We start from the raw sequence: 20,152 nt of genomic DNA, 5'->3' as shown, positions 1-20,152 counted from the left end.
AATTAAAGTCGCAGTCCATGCATTATGGAGCAAACAGCCCTGGGCAAAAGGTAACCCTTGGTGGAGTGTCTTTGGTCGCTGCCTGCCTAGCCCTAGCTTACCCGGTGGCCCCGCCCGCCATTCGCTCGCGGCCCAGCTCAAAGGCGCCGGAACAGCACAACGTCCACCGCCACTGAACGCCCTCGACTTGGGCGATTCGCAACAAGGAGCACAGGTAAGGCCACTGGCTAGTCAAGGAACGGGCCGGAGGGCAGCCCTGACGGCATTGAAGAGCTGACACAAAGGAAGCAGGCGCCAAGACAAGGGCTGAGCTAGATTAGTCGGTCTCGACAGGGCTGAGCTAGACTAGTCGGCCTCGACAGGGCCTCTGCGACCGAAAAGACTCTCCTACCTACCGTGACCCGGCCACGTCTCGCCCCCTCTACCTCTGGCGAGAACACCTTCGGCTGAGCCTTCGAGACCGACGCCACGAGCCACACATTATCGGCCGAGCCCACGGACCCCAATTACGTATCGAGCCGGCCGACATCTTCCTCGACAGCGGCGACAGTCTCAGAGTGCGGCTTGCGACAGGAGGATCCTCCAGCGCCGTTCAGATCCAACAAGGTCGCGAGAAAGAGTGAACGCACCGAGCTAACGCCAGCGTGTCCTCCGCCATTACCGAGACGCTCTAACGCCTGGATAAGGGGCAGTCCGACCTTTAAGCGAGCCTTCGAAACAGCCGAGACCAGGCAAGCGAGCTGTACAACGGGACCTTCCAAGACCTTCAGATACTCCAAACCAATCAGCAGACGCTCGAGAGAATGTTGGCGCAAGAGAAGGCTGAGTCTCCGAGGCTCGGAGAGAGTTCACCTGCCGGCTTGGTGACGGCTGGTCGAGCCCATCAGTCCGCCGCCTTCGACCTCACGAGGGACAATGCTCACCCTCGACCGTCACTGGGCTTAGTCCGATATCCAAGCATGAGCAGCTTCCGTACTGCGAGTAATAGTTTCTGACTAGAGGCTGCCGGCCCAGGGGCCGTTGCGTGGGAGACACAAGCAGGCCCAGTGACCCAAGCCACCCAACATACCGTTCACGACTCCCTTGGGTAGTGTCAGGATACGAGGACCCGGATGTCCCGACAGCTTCAGTCGAAGGCTCGCCCGTGCTTGGCAGTCGCGGAACCCAAATACACCCATCTGTCCAGGGATAGTCGGCCCCCGCGGCGGCACCAACTTCAACGGTACCACCACTCGCTTAGCAGGAGATGGTGTGGCATCCGGCCACAGGAACTTCCTCTGCTCCTAAAGACGTACCTCACTACACAACTAGACCGGCGACTGCACCCCCAAGCGGTCACTACCACGGCAGAAGCGGCGCAGACGATGGCAGCACCCCATCCGCAGGCGTGCCAACCCCCCGTGGCGCCGAGCAGCAGCGTTGCTGCGACTGACGGACAGCATCAAGCCAACCCGTACTGGGTCCACGGACAATACAGCACCACGGCTCACAACCAACAAGGCTCAGGCTCCACAGCTCAAACGGAGGTGGACACTTGGCTGCGAGGCAATTCCGCAGCACCGCCTAGTCGTCAACAGAGCCAGGGCCGCGGCTTCGGAGGACCGCCACCGCCTCCAGCAGGAGGTTACGGTCACCCTACAGGCTCTCCTTGCGCCGAGTGGGCGCGCTAGGTAACTTCTCGGGCTCTAGTAGCAAATCAGTTCCTCCAAGCCCAGCCTCTTTTTCGAAAGTGGAGTGACGTGTCATGCCATCGACATGCATGCCCTTGCCTTTGCGGTATTTTACCACAAATGGGAATTGATTGAGAGTTTCCGCGCAATGGACTCGGCGGGGGGAAATAGCGAGGGTGGTGCGGAGCGCTTCAAGCGCTTTGTGACCAGTCCACCATGTCATTGCCTTGTAGCAGATGGCCAAACTTCCTGTGCATCTGTAGGCAGGCAAACAGTTTTCGGTCGGTGGTGGGCCATTTTCGTTCAGACTGATTGAACTTGCCTAATCCAAAGGCGACGGGCTTTCCTGACTGCTCAATGACTCCTCCCCATCCCTTTAAGTGCCGTTAAATGCCTGCACGCCAGAATAGGAATAAGTTTGGAGATTTTATCCTTAATGAAAATATTTGGCTGGCCGAGAAAGGGGGATCGGCTTGCAGGCACCTAATAGCACTTGAAGGGATGGCACGAGCAGCTCATTGGAGCATGCTAAGCCAATGAAGAAAATTGATAATGCCAAAGGCAAAGCTAAAACTGCATTTTTGATCGCAAGCCAATGATCGAAAGCCACATTATCCAGAAGCCCCAGGCTTTTTCTGAGTCATTTGATGACAGCGGGTTCTTCGCATCAGGCAGTGTGTGCTCGTGACGAATTGGGCGCTAATAGCCGCAACGTTGTGGGGGGAAGAAGCGCCCCTTGGGGGTTCTCCCTCTCTCTGCAAAATAATCAGCCCAACGTGTCCCTATATCGGTCGGCCAAGCGTAAATCTGATGGTTAGTACGACGAAGCCCCTTCTCGCGGCGACCAACCCCTCGAGTCCGGCGACGAGGTAAAAACCCGTTTCTGAATCTCTGTTTCATCCACCCGTCCTCGGTTGCTACTACACAGATTGAGGGAAGACACCAGAGTCGTCCCAACCATGAGCTCCTCCACGTCCATTTGCAAAGATGCCGGGGAGGGAACACTGAAGCGAGACACTTTGGAACTATACATGGCTACCGGCGGGGACATCAATGGAGCTTATAACAAAGAGGAGCACACGCCCCTGATGATCGCCGTGTTGCACGGCCGAAAAGACGTCGTCAAGCTCCTACTCTCCAAGAATGCCGACACCAACCGGCGAGGTGCCAATGGCGAGTCCGCGCTCTGGCTAGCGACTTCCAAGACCACGCATTACCGCCAAAAGATCGTCTCCCTGCTCCTGGCCGCAACGGTCAAGCCCGATCTCAATGTGACGCCCAATATTGGCTCCGGCAATACTCCGCTCATGGAAGCGGTTGTCCAGTTCGGAGACACTGCTGTTGCCAGAATGCTTGTGGATGCCGGCGCAGAGGTGGACAAGCGGAACCAGAAAGGCAAGACGGCCAAGCAGCTCGCCGAGAAGAAGAAGGACGAGTTGTTGGTGGTGGCTCTGCTTCCTGCCGAGGAGCGGAAGAAGGTCCGGGTTCCCTTCATCACCAGGATTAATAGGCTCATCGGCCACATGATTGCATGGGTGAACGTCGCGACGGTTGCAGCGGCCGGCGCCTTCGGGCGGTTGAAGAAACTGTTTAAAATCAGCGGCGCAAAGGACACGTCCGTGCCCCGGGTGAGTGAACCATTTCGCGTGCATACCACCTCTCTTGGACAGAACTATTCGGGGTTTTCGTACTAACGCTCTGTCCTCCCCCCTCAGGACCTGCAGGACTGTGCCACGGCCCAAGACTTCAAGGAGAGTGTGAACGAATACGTGCAGGACTCTGGTTTGGAGCGCTTCTTTCCTCGAGACAGCGAGTTCCTTCAGAAGCTCGCTGAGGGCTTGGCACGGTTCAAGGACAGCCCCAGCGCCCTCAACACACCCGAGAACCTGAAGGGGCTCACCAAGCTGGCTCTGTATCAGACGATCCTATACTGCGGTAGGCTTCCCTGCTATTCCCGTCTGGTGTCTCCATCCCTTATCCACCCATTTTCAGGCTCTCGGACGGTACTAACATTTGGCATTGTTAAAGACGACAGCACCTCCATGGGCTAGCCAATAACCGCCAACAGCAAAATCCCGCGCCTGGCCGTGCAGGGGCAAGTCGCCCGGCGTATCGCCCGGGTATACGGCCTGCTCGTGCCAGACGACGGCGGCATCCATGTGCGCTTCATCAATCGCGACGTCGCCTAGGACCGGCTCAGTGCCGACCAAGTGGAACAACATATAGAGTCCCTCAAAACATCTGGTGGCACAGACATCGGCACAAACCTACTGCGGAAGGTGCTGCAGCCGTTCGTTTATGATCAGCTTAGCAACGGGGGGCTGGATCGGCCATATCTGATCTGCGTGATCACCGACGGAGCACCGTGGCCAGAGCCAAAAGGGAAGTTTGCAGAGGTGCTGAAAGAATGCGTGGATAAGCTGAAGAGGGAGGGGTATGGCGACAAGGGTAAGTACAAGTTGTCCAGCCTTCAGACCCATTTGGAATTGGCGCCCAGCCTTGAATTCATTACTGATCCTGGGATAGTCGTGACGTTTATTGTTTGCCAAATTGGAGACGACAGCGACTCGGAGGCGTTTCTGCTCAAGCTGAGAAACAGCCAGGAGCTGGGGGACTCGGTTTACGTCTGCAAAGGTGAGTCAACTCTTGTGCCTTTCCTTTATCGGTCTTTTGCGCTAACCGGGCTGGACTGGGAAAAGAGCAGCTTGATGGCAGGTTTGTGGAGTTTAACCAGAACGATGAAGACCTCGAGGTTCGGGTAAGAGTTTGGCCGCCCCCAGCTAATCCCCGGGGGTTTTTTAAGAGGCCTTGTGCTAACACATACATACTGGGTAAGCTTTTCGACATCCTTCAAACGCCGCTTGTGGGTTGATCTTTAAAGGAATCCTGATTGTCCTTTTTTCTTTTTTTCTTCTTCTTTTCTCCTTTTCTTTCTCTTTTTCCCCTTCTTCTTTTTTGGGTTTAAATCGGGGGGTTTTCTTTATAGCAGAGAAAGGCTTTATATCTCGGCGTGCACTTTGTGTTCCTCAGGTATGTGTAGGGTGCCTTTGGGGGTACCTAGCGGGTCACTTCTTTCGTTGCAGGCTTGCATACACGTATAAAACTGTAGGGGGTTCGTGCAAACGCGGCTATTTCTAGGTACTTCAACACACACAACACAATACACCATACAATTTTGTGTGGCACCTTATAAAGTGCACATAGCACGTTCCAAATCGTTCCGTTTTCCAATGTGGAGGGCGTGTCGCTATGTCACATCTGGATGGTGGGTGAAAACATGAATTCGAACCCACGTGTTGCCGTCGGGGCTTCCGTTTCCTGACTGGTTGGTCGCCTTTCCCTAACCGCGGCACCCACGGACCCCTCATTCCGGTTGCCCCGCGTACTAGCTGCTGGATTGCGGGGTTAATTTTCACGATAAATGCTTTCATGCCTTCGGCCCCCGCCACTTCTACCTTTCCTCCCCATTCTCATTCCTTCCACTGCCGCCGCCCGGGCTGAAGCGCGGCTGACCACTTTGAAAATAAAATCTCGGACACCAACACAGGGATTTACATACGGACCCGATTTTGGGATTTTTAATTCATCTCTTTTATGGTTCCACACGGGGTAAAGGTTTCTCCCGGGCCGTTACCCCTTTCAGACTCCGTTTGCGGAGGTAGTACTGCAATTATCTGCTGGTAAGCCCTAAACTTTGGTAAAGAAGCGCGCATAATTAAAGCACGGCAGTTAATGATGCATTTCCAGGGATAATGAGCAAACTTAGCACTGCCGGTTGGCATCGGACTTGGAGAGATGGCCTTGGCGAGGAGGAACATATGACTGTGCTGAAAGAAGTGGCTCCTGACAATTGCCGCAATTGGGTAGTTAAACTACAATTCCGAAAGCACGGTGCGTGTTGAATGGCGGTTAAGCAAACATGCCTTTGAAAAACAGCGAGTTATACTAACCAAGCCTTTAGGGCAAGGAAACGTATCTTGGGGAACAGGTTTCTTCCTCAATTTGCCCGCATCCCCGTACAGCGTCATCTTGACGGCGGGTCATAACCTCATCAGTGAAAGCGGCCACCCGGTTGAGGACTTGACAATCCTCCGAAACCCCGGCCCGAACAGGCCGGTGAACTATTCGAGCGAGGTTAAGATCTGTAGCAATTACAAGGCCCAGCCTGGCCCTGCCAACCGAGTCAACGATTACGGCGCTATTCTACTTAATTAACAAGGACGCATCCCAAGGAGGATTTGGGTTTTCAGTAGCCCTGGGTGTAGCAAGATCCATCGCGTCCGAGTGCTTTGTCACTGGCCATCACGCCGGCACTGTCACTGGCATCCCGAGCACGAATTCGGGTATTATTAAGCACCTTCTCCCCAGGTGTTTAAAATACAAAGTAGACACCATCTCCGGCAACAGCGGTGGTCCCGTTTGGGCTGCCTATGGCGGCTATGAGACGGTTATAGCCATACAGTATGTTAACTTGCGAATCTGTACTAATTTCTTAGCTAATATCCTATGCCTTGTAGCAACTATGGTGCCGATTCACTAAAAACCCCGAACGATTCGAGTCAGGGCACGCGGATTAACGCCGATGTGCTACGCGATGTATGCGAGTGGGCAGGCATCGGTTATTTCTCGAAATCTTTGAGGGTATCCCAACTCGGGGCACCTACCTCTGGCCTCTATTTGCGACTTTTCGATGAACACACATCCGGCCGAGTCCGGCTCGGGCCTGAGGACCTGGACACCATCTTTGATGTCCTTCCTGCCATGGCACCTTCGGGTATGGCAGATGATACAAAGCTGGACTACGTGTTCCGATTCCACAAGCCATCGAAGAAGCCGAGGGGCAGTGACGAAGAGTCAAATTCCAGGGCCGCGATTGGTGATGAAACCCCACTATTGGTGAGATGGCGACCTGAGCTGGATAAAGTGGAATTGTCCGGTAAGTTCCACAACGACTGTTTGGTTCAGCTTATATCAGAAAGGGGCGGATATCGGATTCAGCGAGGGGAGTTCAAACTGGCGATAATGGACGACGAGATCCCGGAAGTTCCTTCGGGGGGCCGCTGTAGGTCTTACATCCTTTACGAAAGCTCCGAGGTCACTTTCATACCGCTGAAGGATAAGGCTTCAAACTACCCGGTATGTTACTCCCGGCCGCTCTTTTACAATGCTTTTATTTTTCGAGAAATATTGCTAAAACCTTTATTTATTGTTATTTCTAGTATTTCCTATTTGCGCTTGAGTAAGAAATGCTGGTGGAAGGTACAGAAGTTGTAGCTTCGAATTAAATGCAATAAAGTGTTGGGTCTTCATATTATTACTGGAAGAACGCAGTTCTCTCTTGCCCGGCTATCGGGTCGACGACGGTTTCGCGGCCGAGCTCATACTCAGCAATCCTGGGTGGCGCGGCGGCCCAGACGAACCAGTAAACACCGCCGACAAAGACGATATCAATACTGACAGCGCAGTGGATCCAGTACGGCAGGTGGTCGTGGCTGTTCTGACCGCCCTCGGACGGCACGAACGGCGCGACGACGAAGTAGACGTTTTTGAGCTGGAAGAAGACGACGACGGGCAGCGTCGCGGTGATGGGCGGGTTCCGCGCCATGCGGCACGGTACAGGTAGAGGTGCACCAGGCAACTGGCAACGAAGGCGTTGACGATGGCGAAGAGGGTAAGAGATGAGGCGGTACTGGGCACGTTAGCACGAGAAGCCCGCAGCGAAGAGCAGGGGGAACTCACGGCGGCAGGGCCAGCATGACGATAGCGGACACGAGCCAGCGCTCGAACAGGCAGGCCAGCGGGGAATTAATGGGCCGGTCGCTGGCCCAGAAGCGCGAGAAGGGTAGGGTACACTCGCGGCCGAACTCCTGAACCCGCTATGGCTTGGTTAGAACAACAAGCGTCTAAGCCTCGCAACACAGATTTCGTGGCGCGGATGTCAGCACGGGCGATTCACACCGAATGGATAACGGACTTACCGAGGGCGATGCTGTTGGCGAGCCAGGCGAACTTGCCCAGCGGGAACTTGGCGCCCTTCATCTGCTCGCGGCGGCCGATCACAGCGGCGACAATGGCCATGGCGTACGCCAGGGTCAGCGAGATGACGCCAACGCCCGAGAGAGCGTTGAAGACTACGGGCGACCCGAACCAGATGAGCCCCAGGGCGATCTGGATGACCATGGACAGCTTCATAGCATTGAGAGGCAGGTCAAGCGTAGGGTGGACGGACCTTGCTCCACCATCGGGCGCCCGGGATGGCACCGTCGCGGGCAAAGGCCCAGGTGCAGCGCGACGCGGCCGTGGTGCAGGCGACGCCGCACAAGATGGCTAGCACCATAAGCGGCAGCAGCAGGGAGATGGCGGCGCCTGACAACCCGACGGCGCTTTTAATAATGGTAGGCATCGGCTGGGCGAGCAGCAGGCCGATGCAGAGCGACCTCCCGGCCGGCCAGCCCGAGGTCGGCTCAAAGTCGCCAAAGACGTAGGCTGCGTTGTGCGCAACCGTTCTCGGCGATGGCAAGGACCGTCACGAGGATGGCAAAGAGGCCGGCGAAAATCCAGAAGACATCAGGGGTGTGCCCGGTTAGTCTGAGCGAGGGAGAATGGGTGAAACACATCCACATCCAGGTGGCGAACCAACGGTTGCCAAAAGATTGAGATGGCGCTGCAACGTAGCGCCACGCCCAGGAAGACCAAAAAGACCCGGTAGGTGGTCCCTCGCCAGATGGGGTCGGCGGCCTCGGTCTGGAACATGTTGGTGCAGGCAGCGAAGAAGACGGTGGTGCCGAACTGCACGGCGAGCGTGACAGTGATGTCGCCGACGACGTAGGCCCAGCCGCAGAGGTAGGCGGCGAACGGAGCAGGGCCTGTGTGCTTGTCCGTTGCTGACACGGTCGGTCCGGCTTTTTGGGCAGCGACTGGCGCGTACTTTGGGGGCTCAGATGGTGGTGGCAATGATTCTACAGACGATGGCGACGACGAAGGTGATGATGATGGGGGTGGTCTTGGCGTTGGTGCTAGCGCTTGAGTTGCCAGGTCCCGAGAACGGGCACCCTAGTCGGGGAATTCGGGGTGGCGGAAAGCCGGCTCGGAGAAGTGCTCGGCCTTCCTGTTGCTGTACCAGCATATCTCGGCCCAGCAGAGCACGTTTTCTACCCTCGTCTTGGTGTCGTCTCAAAGCGTTGTTTAGCGTCGCCCGCCCCCAGGCCATGGCTGCGGCAAGCCACTTTGTTCTCCCACATCTGTCTCTCCTCGCTCTTTGGGTTGTACGGGCGCCGAAAGGGAGAAGAAGATTCGTGGTGCAGAGGCGGGAGATGATGCTGTTGGCCTCTTCCCGACTGTACTCCAGCACCGAGTGGTGGATAGGGACGAGGCGGAGCGGGCCCCCGTTTGTGCGGCAAACTTGACCAGCGGATCACAGCAGCCTATGAGCTTCTCCTGGTCGTAGAATCCATTCCCAGCACCGCCCGCACTCGGTCGCGGCAGGCAGGTTTCGGGACGCGCACCGCGGCGAGAGAGCTTGGCCGCGGCTGTCAGGAAAATGCCGTCTGGAACTCGGATTCGGTGAGGAATGCACGCCGCGATTTAGAAAGGCTTCCATTTCATGCCCTAAAAACAAAGGATGGAGGTATCGGCAGACAGTTGGAGTCGACACAGAAGAACAGGCGCAATACTGCCGTTGCCTGTCCCCGCGTCCGAGAGATGCCTTCGACGCAATGCCTTTTTGCGCCGAGATCCGCTCGCTCACGCACCTCCCGAGTCCGATCCCGATTCCCAACATCGACAGCCTCAGGAGCTTGTATCTTATGTTGCACTATATAATGTTAACTCTCAGCTCCCAGCATCCAGCCTGCGCGCGCTTTCCAGACAAGAACCAAAAAGGAACGACGGAAAAAAAAAAAAAAAAAGGCTCTCTTCTGCCTTTGCGACCCACCCCTTGCCGGTGCAGGAGCCGAACGCTCCCCCGTCTCGTCCGATTCGCACAAGCAAGAACAAGCAGCGGCGGCCGCCTCGCGATGGCCTGTCTCCCGGTCCCGGCTTCGAACATCCCAGCCAACGATTGCACGCCAGAACCCAATACGCAAGAGTCGGGATAGGAAGTTCCAAGTAATACTAACACCCGAATAGGATTTCCACGGTACCCATTGACCCCGAATCTGTTCCCACTCCCGTGGCCCCCTAATTTTCCCCTTTTCTATCGCGCAGTAGCTTGACAACGGCTTCGTGCCCCTTTTCCATAGCCCGCGATAACGGCGTCACCCCGTATTGGTCTTTCGAATCGACATCGACCTTACCTGTATCAAGCAGCCGCTTAACGACGGCCTCGTGCCCGTTTCCTGCAGCCCTCGATAACGGCGTAAACCCGTACCGGTTTTTCAAATCGACGTCGACGTTGCTTGTATTAAGCAGCAATTCAACGATAGCTTCGTGGCCCATTTCCGCAGCCCACGACAACGGCGTCCCCCCGTCCTGGTTTTTCGAATCGACGTCGACTTTGCCTGTGTCGAGCAGCTGTCTAACAACGGTTTCGTGCCCGTTATAAGCAGCTCGTGCTAACAGCGTAAACCCGTATTGGTTTTTCGAATCGATCTCGACTTTGCCTGTACCAAGCAGCAGCTTAACGACGGCTCCGCGCCCAAATCCTGCAGCCCGCGACAGCGGGGTAGACCCGTACTGGTTTTTCGAATCAACGTCGACGTTGCCTGCATCGAGTAGCCGCTTAACGGCGGCCTCGTCCCCCTCCTCGGCGGCGAGTAGCAGCGGCGTCTTTTCAGACCTGCCTGCCGACTCGGTGTCTGCGCCTTTTTCGAGCAGTAGACGCACGACAGCCTGGCGCGTTTTCTCAGCGGCGACTGGCGATGGCGGCCGCATGCTATCCGCGCTGGCCGGTTCGATTCGCATGCCCTTGTTGAGCAGTAGCCCCGCACCGGAATCCTGATCGCCTTTGGTGGCTGACGACGGCGGCGTCGGGTTGAGATCGTCATCTGCCGACGTGCGCTCAGCAGCGGCCTTGTCACGCAGCAGCTGCTCGACCGCCTCGTGGCCCTGCCTCGCCGCCCACGATAGTGCTGTGTTACCGTCGTTGTCCTTTGCCTCCCAGCTGGCGCCATTTTCGAGCAGGAGCCTGACGACCGCTTCACGTCCCCTTGCGGCGGCCCACAGCAGCGGCGTGCTGCCGTTCCTGTTTCTCGCTTCCTGGTCCGCACCATTTTCGAGCAGCAGCCTGACAACCGCCTCGTGCCCCCTGATCGCGGCCAGCGATAGCGGCGTGTCGCCGTCGCTGTCCTTCGACTCTATATCAACTCCTTTCGACTTTTTGTCAACCCCCTTCGACTCGTTGTCAACTCCCTTCGACTCTTTACCAACTCCCTTCGACTCTTTATCAACTCCCTTCTCCAGCAGCAGCCTAACGACTGCCTCCTGCCCGTCGTATGCAGCCTGCAGCAGGCCGACGCCGCGGCAGGCCGCCTCTATTAAGTCATTAAGCACTTCATAAGTCATTTGGTTGTTGTGCATGATGACGCGAGGGAGGAAGTGGTCCAACTTGAGGCCCATCCTGCTTTCATGCCCTTCCAGCATCGACCAGGCCTCTTTTGCGAGATTTAAGAATTCGTTTCGCTGGTTTTTGTGGTCCTTGAGGTAGCCCCGGAGGAGATCCACGTCGACCCACTCGCTCGGCGTGCTGCGATTTTCCTTGATGTAGAACTGGTGCAACCAGCTGCGCACCTCCTCCTCTGACCGGGTGGCTGGCGACTCCGACATAGACGGCGACTTGAAACTCCGCATGCCCACCTCGCTAGCGAGGGCGAGCCCGTTGAGCATATCCAGCATGGCCTTCTCGTCCGAAGGCACCCCGCGCCCGTGCGATTTGTAGGTGATGTCGTGCTCGATCTCGGCCCAGGCGTGCATAATGACGGTGCCGGCTTGGATCTCTACCACGCGCCCCGCCCAGATGGCCTCCGCTTGCGGTGTTAGGTCCCGCGGCCGCAGCCGCTCGGGCACTTTCACGGTCAAGTGTATGGCGCTATACCCCGAAAATTGCGTATCGGAGCCGTCCAGGTCGAGGTCGTCGGCGGGGCGGGCACCGGTTTTCGACGCTTCGTGCCAGTGTTCATAGAGCTTCCGCAGCCGCTTGGGATCCGCCAGCCCGCCCATTTTCTTCGCGTTTTTGGCGTCCACGTAGCCTGCGCCGCGCAGGAGTTCCACCGTTTTTTTTTGTCGCTGGGGAAGTAAAGTACGATCCGCGCGCCGAGCATATCGTGGAAGGCGCGCGCGAGCTCGTCCTGGTTTTTGAAGTATCCGATATTTTTTTCGCTCATCCTATAGCGCTTGAAATGCTCCTTCCAGTCCTGTTTCTGCTCCGCCATCATCTTCCGGGTTTTATGGGCTTTCAGCCTGTCCTCCTGCCGGCGCTGCGCGGTGCCGCAGATGGAATCCCAGGCTTTCACCCGCGCGGCGACGGGGAGGTGCCGGATGGCCTCCTGGGCCAGCACGTGTCCCAGGTCTTGGGCAACTATTTTCAAACATCGCTGGTACTCGCGGACCTCGCTGTCGTAAACTTCTTTAAGCTCTTTCAGAAGTTCTTCCAGTTTGTCGTCCTTCTTCGAAAGCTCTTTCAGAAGCTCTTCCTCCTCGTCGTCCTTCGGAGGCTCTTGCGGGCTATTAAGCGCCATGGTGGGAGCTATTCAGTCAGTATTTAGGTAGTACTCCAGGTAGTGCCTAAGATAGGGTATCCTACTGCGTCATATCGATGGCTGGTCGTGATGGGAGCTGGTCGTGATGGGACTGGGCTTCAAAAAAGACAGCTACAAATGTAAATTAGCGTCGCGGAACGAGCAAAACACTGAGAGGCAAAGCAAACGCTTCGACGACATTCCCAATAATACTTTTTCCCGCATGGGCTGTGCGTGCACCCGGAAAACTAGCGGGACTAAACAATTAAAGTCGTCAGTGCCCCGTTGGCGAACCGGAACCGCACGATGCCCAACCCGCCGCCGCCGCCGTCACCCAACCAGGTCACGCACGCCGACCAAACGCCAAACGAGCCAAAGAAACCGGGCGAGAACCTCCTCGCGACCTGATGAAACGCAGACGCCCAACCTCGGGCCCGAATTGCCACTACGGTCTCCCGATTGGGGCCAGCACCAGACGCAAGGCAGCCGCCAAGGACAAAGACTGGATCGCGAGGTCAAACCTTACTGGTAAGATGCGTGACGGCCGCATATATCACATGCGGTCACCAACTGCGCCAAACCAACAAAATCAAAGGAGAATTGGTAGCTGGAAAATGGCCTGCCGCGGTGGTCGTCCGCTTGGGCCTGCCCCGGGTGGTGGTCACCAATGCCAGGCAAATAACTACCTTACCAAGGGGCATTGTTCCATCCGTAGTGTGCTTCCGAATGAAGGGCTAATTAATTCCCACCCTGTAAGGACTTTCTACAATCTTTCTTCCGTCGAGATGGGCCACCTCCTCTCTCGCATCTTCGGGAGGGTCTCTAAAAATCATCAACCAGACACTTACACTTATCAGCCCCTGCCCCAAAATACCATCCGAATCTTGACGCTATGGGGCGGAAACCCCGACGACCCTCTCACGGGGTTGCTTGAGCTCGCCGCCGTCGACGATATCGGGGCTTACGAGCCTCTCTCGTACGTTTGGGGAAACGACACGCTCACGCACAAGATACGTCTACCCGATGCAGAGCTCTCCATTACGGCGAGCCTATACCACGCCCTGCGGCAGCTCCGGTTGCAGACGGGGCCGCGGCGCGTGTGGGCCGACCAGATCTGCATCGACCAGGGCAACGAAGCAGAAAGGTCGCAGCAGGTGCAGTTCATGAACCGGATCTACCGCGGCGGGAGCAGCATACAGGTTTGGCTCGGCCTCGACGAGCACCATTTGGCGGAAAAGGCCTTCGGCTTTGTGCGAGAGCTGGCCGGGCTCCTCGCCGACAAAAAGCATCCCATCTTTAAAACCGCTAGCACCGATAATCTGGCCGACCAATCGGCCTGGAAACCCCTGAAAAACATAACGGATCTACCATGGGTTAGTTTGATTGAGCGCGAGACTCCTCGTCATTTGGAATGGGAATGCCGATGCTGATTAGAGGAATGCCACCATAGTTCCAACGCGGCTGGATCGTTCAGGAGATCGGCACCAAGGCGCCTGCAACCCTGCTTTGGGGGAAAGCGGAAATGGCGTGGGACGAGCTGCACGACGTATGCGAAAAACTCGCAGAATACCATTACCTGAGGGTTAAGTTTAAAGTGGCGACGTCGGAAATCAAGTATCTCTACCGCCGCTTTGTCGAGCCCGAAAAAATTAGCCGGCACGATAACCGCTTCAGCTTCCTTTACGGGCTCCACCGTGCAAGACACCTGAAGGTCAGCGACGACCGAGACCGCGTGTTCGCCATGCTGGGCCATTACTCCATCCGCGCGGGACGCAATAGCGAGCTGAAGGCGCTGACGGCGGACTATTCGAGCTCGGTCGAGGAGGTTTACACTGACGTGGCCGTAAGAGCCCTGATCGGGGACGACGAGTCCCTTATCACCCTTGGGGCCGTGCAGCATACGAAACTCCCTTTCGCGGCCGAAATTCCACAAGGGCAAAGGGGCCATACGCTGCCGTCGTGGGTGCCGGACTGGAGAACCCACCACGGACACATCATGTCGGAACCCACCAGCCCTCACCGCGCCTGCGGCCTGACGAAGCCCAATATGAGCATCCGCGATTCAAAGGTGCTCGAGATTCGCGGAATAGAGATGGACCGGATCGAAGCCTGCTCCGACCTGCTGCAAAAGGGGGGGTTTCACGATCGGAAAACCGCCAAGGGGGACAGGGAGCGGGCCGCAATCGAAGTTCTATGGACGGACGTCTGCGGGAAGACAAACGGCTTCGATCTCAGCGACGAGTATGCCGGCGGGGGAGGGGGGAGCAGCAGCAGCTTCTTCGCCTACACCCAGACGCTGAGCAATGGCTGCATGGCCATTTATTGGCAGGACCACGCCCTCGAGGACTACGGCGCCATCCCACAGCGGAAATGGCTCGCGCACGCCGCTGCCTACCTCGCCGCCGTGGTGGACAGGGCGCTCATCTCTCCGGAGCTCTGCTCGCTGGCCGACCAGGGAGACGCGCAAAAATGGGGCCGTGCGGCGACCGGCGCGTCGAGCCAGCGAAAGTTTGCCCGGACGACCAAGGGGTACTATGTGATGGGGCCGGGAGTCATGGAGGAGGGCGACGTTGTCTACGTGCTCTTCGGCGGGAAGATGCCGTTTTGTCTCCGCCCCTGTCTAGGCTCTCAGCACTACTTGATGGTTGGAGAGTGCTACATGCATGGGTTTATGAATGGGGAGTCTGTGGACATGCTTGACAGGGAAGAAGTTCGCGAGGAAGTCTTTAGGGTTGTTTAACCAGACACTAGTCTTGTATTCTTTTGTGTTCTCCTGTTCTCCTTTGGACTGTAGTGCCAAAACCCACCGAAAGCACCAAACCAACCGCGAGTTCCAATTCAGCCACTTGTGTTCCAACCCATATGCATCATCCCTGAACAAGGGGGGAGGGCCGCGGATGCGGATGGATGACGGCAGGGAAATTTTCCAATGAATCGGATCGTTCGAACCGCTCGTTCAATCACCTGCCTGCCCTAGACGGCGCATAGCTTTCGGCAGTGTGGCTGCAAAGGGGGCCTTTTCCGCTAAAACAATTGACCTAGGCTAGGGCCCTCCAGGCCAACGCGAGGGAGGCCCTCAAAGGTAGGAAAACTAGTGGGTCTTTCCCGTGATGACTAATACTCTCTCCACACCGCCCAAGACGCCGTTCCACGCTCCACAGATCAGTTGCCACTACACCCGCAGCTGGCTAAGTCTGGAATTTCCTGAAGACCCAACGCCCAGGACGAAATTCGGCAGCCGACCGCGGTCGTGTCTTTCCCTTCTCTCTTCTCCTTCTCTTCCCTCTCCATCTCCACCCTCCCCCATCAGTTTATCAGATCGCCCCTGTCCTAACCACAGCCGGGGCTGCACATAAATTATGCTCACCCACCACCAGCTGCCCCAACTCGACTGCCTTTCTCTCCTAAACGAATCGCCTTTGCCACCCTTTATTGCGAGGACCAGCAAAAAGCCTTCTGGCCGCAGTCAATTGCCATGTTGACCGGCTGGCACAAGGTTTTCCTGGTGAACGAGGTGTCCTTGGGATGTATCTTGGGCCGAGCCCTTTGCCGGGAACAACATGGTCTCTGAGACGACTGGAGTGTCTCCATTTTTTGCAAACTACGGCTTTCACCCGCGCATGGGTGTGGAACCCCCACGGCCTGCACCGCCAGACCTTTCCGGACCCCAACGCCGCGAGTTTTTCAACGCTCAAGAAATAGCCAACCGCTTCATAGCCATCCTTGACCAGCTCAAAGCCATATCACGCCAAGCCCAAGACCGTTACGAGAAGAACGCCAACACCCGCCGCGAAGACGCCCCTGTCTACCATGTTAACGACTGGGTTATGCTTAACACAACCAATATCGAGGCAGGACGCCCCTTGGACAAGTTAACCCCGAAATGGGAAGGACCTTCAGGATCACCAAAACCAGTAGTCATGCCGTCACGCTGGAGCTCCCCGACAACATGCGGATCTTTAACACTTTCCACGTCAGCCTTGTCCGCCCGCGCCGAGGCGAGGGCATTCCCGGCCAGAACCAGACGGCAGGCGATGTCCGTGCAAACCAAGGACGTGTCCTGACCCGAACAGATGACCACCACGACTGCCCTGTCATCGAATGGGAGTTTGACCGAATCCTGGATTACGGCAAAGCTGACAACGGGCGCTGGCAATACCATGTTCAATGGAAGCCACCACATCCACCTTCGTGGCAGCCAGTCGCAGACTTGAAAGGCTGTGACGACGCCACCCGGGAGTTCCATAACTCTCACCCAGGTCACCCCCCGCCGCCAGCATGGGTCAAAAGGAGGAACACTCAGCGCCGACGTAGCCCACGATCTTAGATAGATTGGTATTCATATATACTAGACCTCGGAGGGCGCTTCTTTTCGACGAGGGGGGTAAGCGTCACAAGCACACCTGTGACTTACGCACGTGTCTAGTCAGGTGACTAGGCACGTGCTCCGCCCCACCAGATGCCATGACATAGCTCCCGCACCCAGGCCACGATGGATGTTGCACTCCTCGTGCAACCACGAATATCAGACCATGCTGCCTAGTTCTCGCGCCGCCCCGTGATAATTAAGCCGATCTGGCATCGCGACGCATCCACGGCGACCGCGCCACGTTGTGGCGGCGACCGCACACGGGCCTCAACTCCACCTTCAAAACCCGACCTCTCCGCCCGTCCTTCCGATCAGCTTTTCCTCCTTTCTTTCCCTATAGAAAATAGATTCCTTTTGGCCATACCAGTGCGTACTGCATCTGGGCTGTGCCTTTCACACAGAGGGCCGATTTTCGCGGGTGCTTTTAACCCGCGCAAGTAGCGCTCGAAGTTGATCCCTACGCGTTTGGGAGTAAAATCGCGGTTTAAAAGGGCCGCTGATAACTGTGACGGGGTGGATCAAGACCCACACGGCCGACCATTGTGACGATCTGGGTCCAGGCCTGTGGGCCTTGACCCGCAGACCCGGACCCACACGATGGTCCATTGTCAAGACGCGCCGAACGCGCGCCGAACACTGGAATCCCCTCTTTCTTTCCTTTCTTCCTTAGATTAGAATCTTCGTTCGTAGCGCCAATTGACTGTGTTCTAGTCCTCGACCATGGCCGTGACAATAACCGACGGAAAAAAGCGTCGCGTTTACGAGTGGTCACGAGGGCTAACCCACTGAAACAAAAAATTCGCTACGTCATAAATCCAGCAGAGCACCCCAGTGCAATTGCCACACGGAGCTGCCACCATTTAACAAGCATTAGCTTAGCAACATTCTTTCACATTCTTAGGGCCTTCTATTTGCCACGTCTTAAGTATATAATTAAAAGTAGGTAGTAGGTGGTAAGTGGGGAGGTGGTAAAGTCGTTATTCGAGAAGTTTCGCAACGGCGGGCCCGTCCCCATCCTTCGACAGCAGCTCGATGACGGCCTCGTGTTCATTTTGCGCGGCCAACCATAGCGGCGTCCGCCCGTAGCTATCCTTCGAGTCGGCGTCGACCTTGCCTGTGGCGAGCAGCAGCTTGACGACGGCCTCGCCCCCGTTCTGCGCGGCCAACAATAGCGGCGTCTGCCCGACTCCTTCCATGGCGCCGCCTGGCACCTCGTATTTGTCTAGGATCGCCGCGGCCACCGAAGCCGCCGTTGCCGCAGCGAAGTTCTGCCATTCCTTATTTTTGTGGCTATCGGCGTAGTCACACATGCCCTTAACGACGATGCAAGGGACCTCCTTCCAGGCCCCGGCCCCTTCCATTTCGAAGGCGATCACGTCGTGCTCCTTGGCAACTGCGTCGCGGTGTTTGCCCGATTTCATAACCGCGTTGCCGCTGGCCACCCTGCCCATGAAAACCTGGGGGACGAGCTCCACCGGGCGTTCCTGCTGCCGGTTCCCCCTCGGGGTACAAAGGCGCGTTTTGCACCCAACGTCGTCGCAAGAGAGCCTGGAGGCCTGCTCACAAAAGCGCGGGGGATCTTCATCACAATCCGCACAATCTTCGTCCCGATGGATATGGTTGTATTTCGCAGGGAACATCGTGTCGGCGTCGTCGGAAGGAGGGCTGTAGCTGGTCCCTCACTCCTTGTCGGCGGCGGTGGCGGCGGCTTGCAGAGTCACCAGATTCGCCCTTGCCTTTTTCTGCAGGCGGTCCAGCTCGTCCTTACCTTCCAAAAGCTCGAGCAGTCCGCGGATATAGTTATTGGTTTGCCCCAATGTATCCTCGGTGAACCTAACGACGAACTTGTCGGGGTATTGCCTGCCGAAGTTATGGTTGAGGATGCTCTTGCTAACGATCACGTCACCCAAAAAGGCGTCCCGACCACGGATCTGGGGCAAACCTCCGCAAACACCGACGATCAGGGCAAGTTTGATATTGGTATAGCTCGACTGCAAGCTCCTTGCGCTTGCCGCCGATGCCTCCATCCCCATGCATGGAAGCAGGAGAAGTACGACGGCATGGTTCCCGATGCGGCCCGTCGTGTATGTGTTGGTATCGCCGGTTTCCCGTCCGTACTTTTTCTCGTAAATATCGTCGAAAAGGAGCTTCACAGCGTCCGATTCGACGCGCAACGCACAGATAATGGCTAGATGGAAACCGCTGCGGTCGATCGGTGGCGACATGGTAAATGGCAATAGGAGAGCAACGAGGCGGAGGAGGTAAAAGGGTACGAAAAAGAAGAGATGTGACCAGGGAGGGGAAACGGCGGATATGCTATGATCGAATCTCTTATTTTGTGCAAGGTAGCACCAGCAGGGTAGGAAGAACCGAATAGCACACGAAAACCGGAAAATGTATGGCCCAGAGATAGCGCCAGCATAGAACGAGGTAGCCAAAGTTTGAACGGCGGGACAAAAGGCGCACGGAATGGGGATGCAAAAAGGGACGAACAGAAAGAACGGGAAATTGGATGGGAAGACAGGGAGGCTCTGTTCAGTCCCAAATGGCGCAGCTTTGGTCAGGCTGGAACACTTTGGTCAGGTTGTGCGCGTGGGCCCTTCGTTTTAAAATGAACAGGCACAGTGGGAATGCATGCGCTAATCACAGGGACGGCAGGGCGCACGTTTAGTTAGGTCGGGCCCTGCAATGCACTAAATTAGCGCTGTGCAGGGCCCCAAGCACGTTGGGATACAGGCTTGATTTGATTGTGTGTGAGGAACAGCCAACTCTGTTCACTCGTATACCCACCGATATCGATCCTGCGTGTTTTCTCCCCCTGGGGGTTGCGGTGCCGCGCGCGATTTTCCGAAAAACTATTTAGTATGGGGATTTTTAAAAATCAGCCCACAGCCACCAAAGCCATCTCTGCGTTCGGCTTCCAAAGTTGACTCCGTCGTGTGGGGGCTTCTGCAGGGTGGGTGATTCGTGTGGTGGCAACCTTTACAGGGTAGCTAGCGTTGCCACCAATCCCACCAAAGCGTGCAGGAAGTGTAGGGTAAGTTAAATGCACGCACGCACACATGCACGCATTTAACCTAAAGCTATATACATAAACTAGCCCAACCAGCACAAGTGCAGGGTAGGGGCTACAGGGTAGGTACCCTGGTACATATTGTGCTTATTTTTAACACTTCGCAATCATAGGAGGACTGGTTGCTTCTGCTTCTGCAGGCCACCAACACCCCGAATTTGGCTGATAGGATGTGGTATTGGACCGAAATGTGAGCGGAGTAGCAAATGGTTAGGTTGCAACGAGCGCTAGCCAGAAGGGCTAGACAAACCAAAAGGGATCCCAGGCCGTAAGGGCTACGAAATGTTAATCATGGGGTGATGGGTGCAGAATTGGGCTGTAATGAAAGCGGGCAGACAAATCGGAAGGGCTGTGAACGTAGCTGATA

General features: G+C 56.4%; 6 protein-coding genes across 6 annotated transcripts; 3 read left to right on the top strand and 3 right to left on the bottom strand.

Annotated features, from left to right (window-relative positions):
* Nucleotides 1–506: 506 nt before the first annotated feature.
* Nucleotides 507–1,178, bottom strand: GGTG_13410 (hypothetical protein; the record flags this gene model as incomplete). The annotated part of the gene is made up of 2 exons (XM_009231316.1): nt 507–754; nt 1,070–1,178. 2 exons carry the CDS (start codon nt 1,176–1,178, stop codon nt 507–509), a joined length of 357 nt encoding a protein of 118 aa, XP_009229580.1.
* A 1,451-nt stretch (nt 1,179–2,629) lies between these two features.
* GGTG_13409 (hypothetical protein) lies at nt 2,630–4,542 on the top strand (the record flags this gene model as incomplete). The annotated part of the gene is made up of 6 exons (XM_009231315.1): nt 2,630–3,298; nt 3,386–3,605; nt 3,897–4,118; nt 4,197–4,304; nt 4,370–4,428; nt 4,507–4,542. The coding sequence occupies 6 exons, from the start codon at nt 2,630–2,632 to the stop codon at nt 4,540–4,542; spliced, it is 1,314 nt and encodes a 437-aa protein (XP_009229579.1).
* A 1,034-nt stretch (nt 4,543–5,576) lies between these two features.
* GGTG_13408 (hypothetical protein) lies at nt 5,577–5,885 on the top strand (the record flags this gene model as incomplete). Its single annotated transcript, XM_009231314.1, has 1 exon — nt 5,577–5,885. A coding segment is annotated over one exon (309 nt), but the record flags the coding sequence as incomplete, so codon positions are not given.
* Nucleotides 5,886–6,800: 915 nt separating this feature from the next.
* Nucleotides 6,801–11,825, bottom strand: GGTG_13407 (hypothetical protein; the record flags this gene model as incomplete). Its single annotated transcript, XM_009231313.1, has 7 exons — nt 6,801–7,359; nt 7,524–7,546; nt 7,649–7,997; nt 8,307–8,673; nt 9,073–9,188; nt 9,422–9,483; nt 9,965–11,825. 7 exons carry the CDS (start codon nt 11,823–11,825, stop codon nt 6,985–6,987), a joined length of 3,153 nt encoding a protein of 1,050 aa, XP_009229577.1. The 3' UTR covers nt 6,801–6,984.
* A 273-nt stretch (nt 11,826–12,098) lies between these two features.
* GGTG_13406 (hypothetical protein) lies at nt 12,099–15,236 on the top strand (the record flags this gene model as incomplete). Its single annotated transcript, XM_009231312.1, has 4 exons — nt 12,099–12,223; nt 12,615–12,871; nt 13,184–13,716; nt 13,794–15,236. 4 exons carry the CDS (start codon nt 12,099–12,101, stop codon nt 15,081–15,083), a joined length of 2,205 nt encoding a protein of 734 aa, XP_009229576.1. The 3' UTR covers nt 15,084–15,236.
* Nucleotides 15,237–17,689: 2,453 nt separating this feature from the next.
* Nucleotides 17,690–19,492, bottom strand: GGTG_13405 (hypothetical protein; the record flags this gene model as incomplete). The annotated part of the gene is made up of 2 exons (XM_009231311.1): nt 18,396–19,492; nt 17,690–18,212 (listed from the first exon to the last, which is right to left on the bottom strand). Exons 1-2 carry the CDS (start codon nt 18,935–18,937, stop codon nt 17,690–17,692), a joined length of 1,065 nt encoding a protein of 354 aa, XP_009229575.1. The 5' UTR covers nt 18,938–19,492.
* Nucleotides 19,493–20,152: the final 660 nt, after the last annotated feature.

This window comes from Gaeumannomyces tritici (assembly GCF_000145635.1).
Source record: "Gaeumannomyces tritici R3-111a-1 unplaced genomic scaffold supercont2.13, whole genome shotgun sequence".
NCBI classification, from domain to species: Eukaryota; Fungi; Ascomycota; class Sordariomycetes; order Magnaporthales; family Magnaporthaceae; genus Gaeumannomyces; species Gaeumannomyces tritici.
The sequence above is the reverse complement of the archived record's forward strand: the minus strand, read 5'-3'. Positions and strand labels throughout refer to the sequence as shown.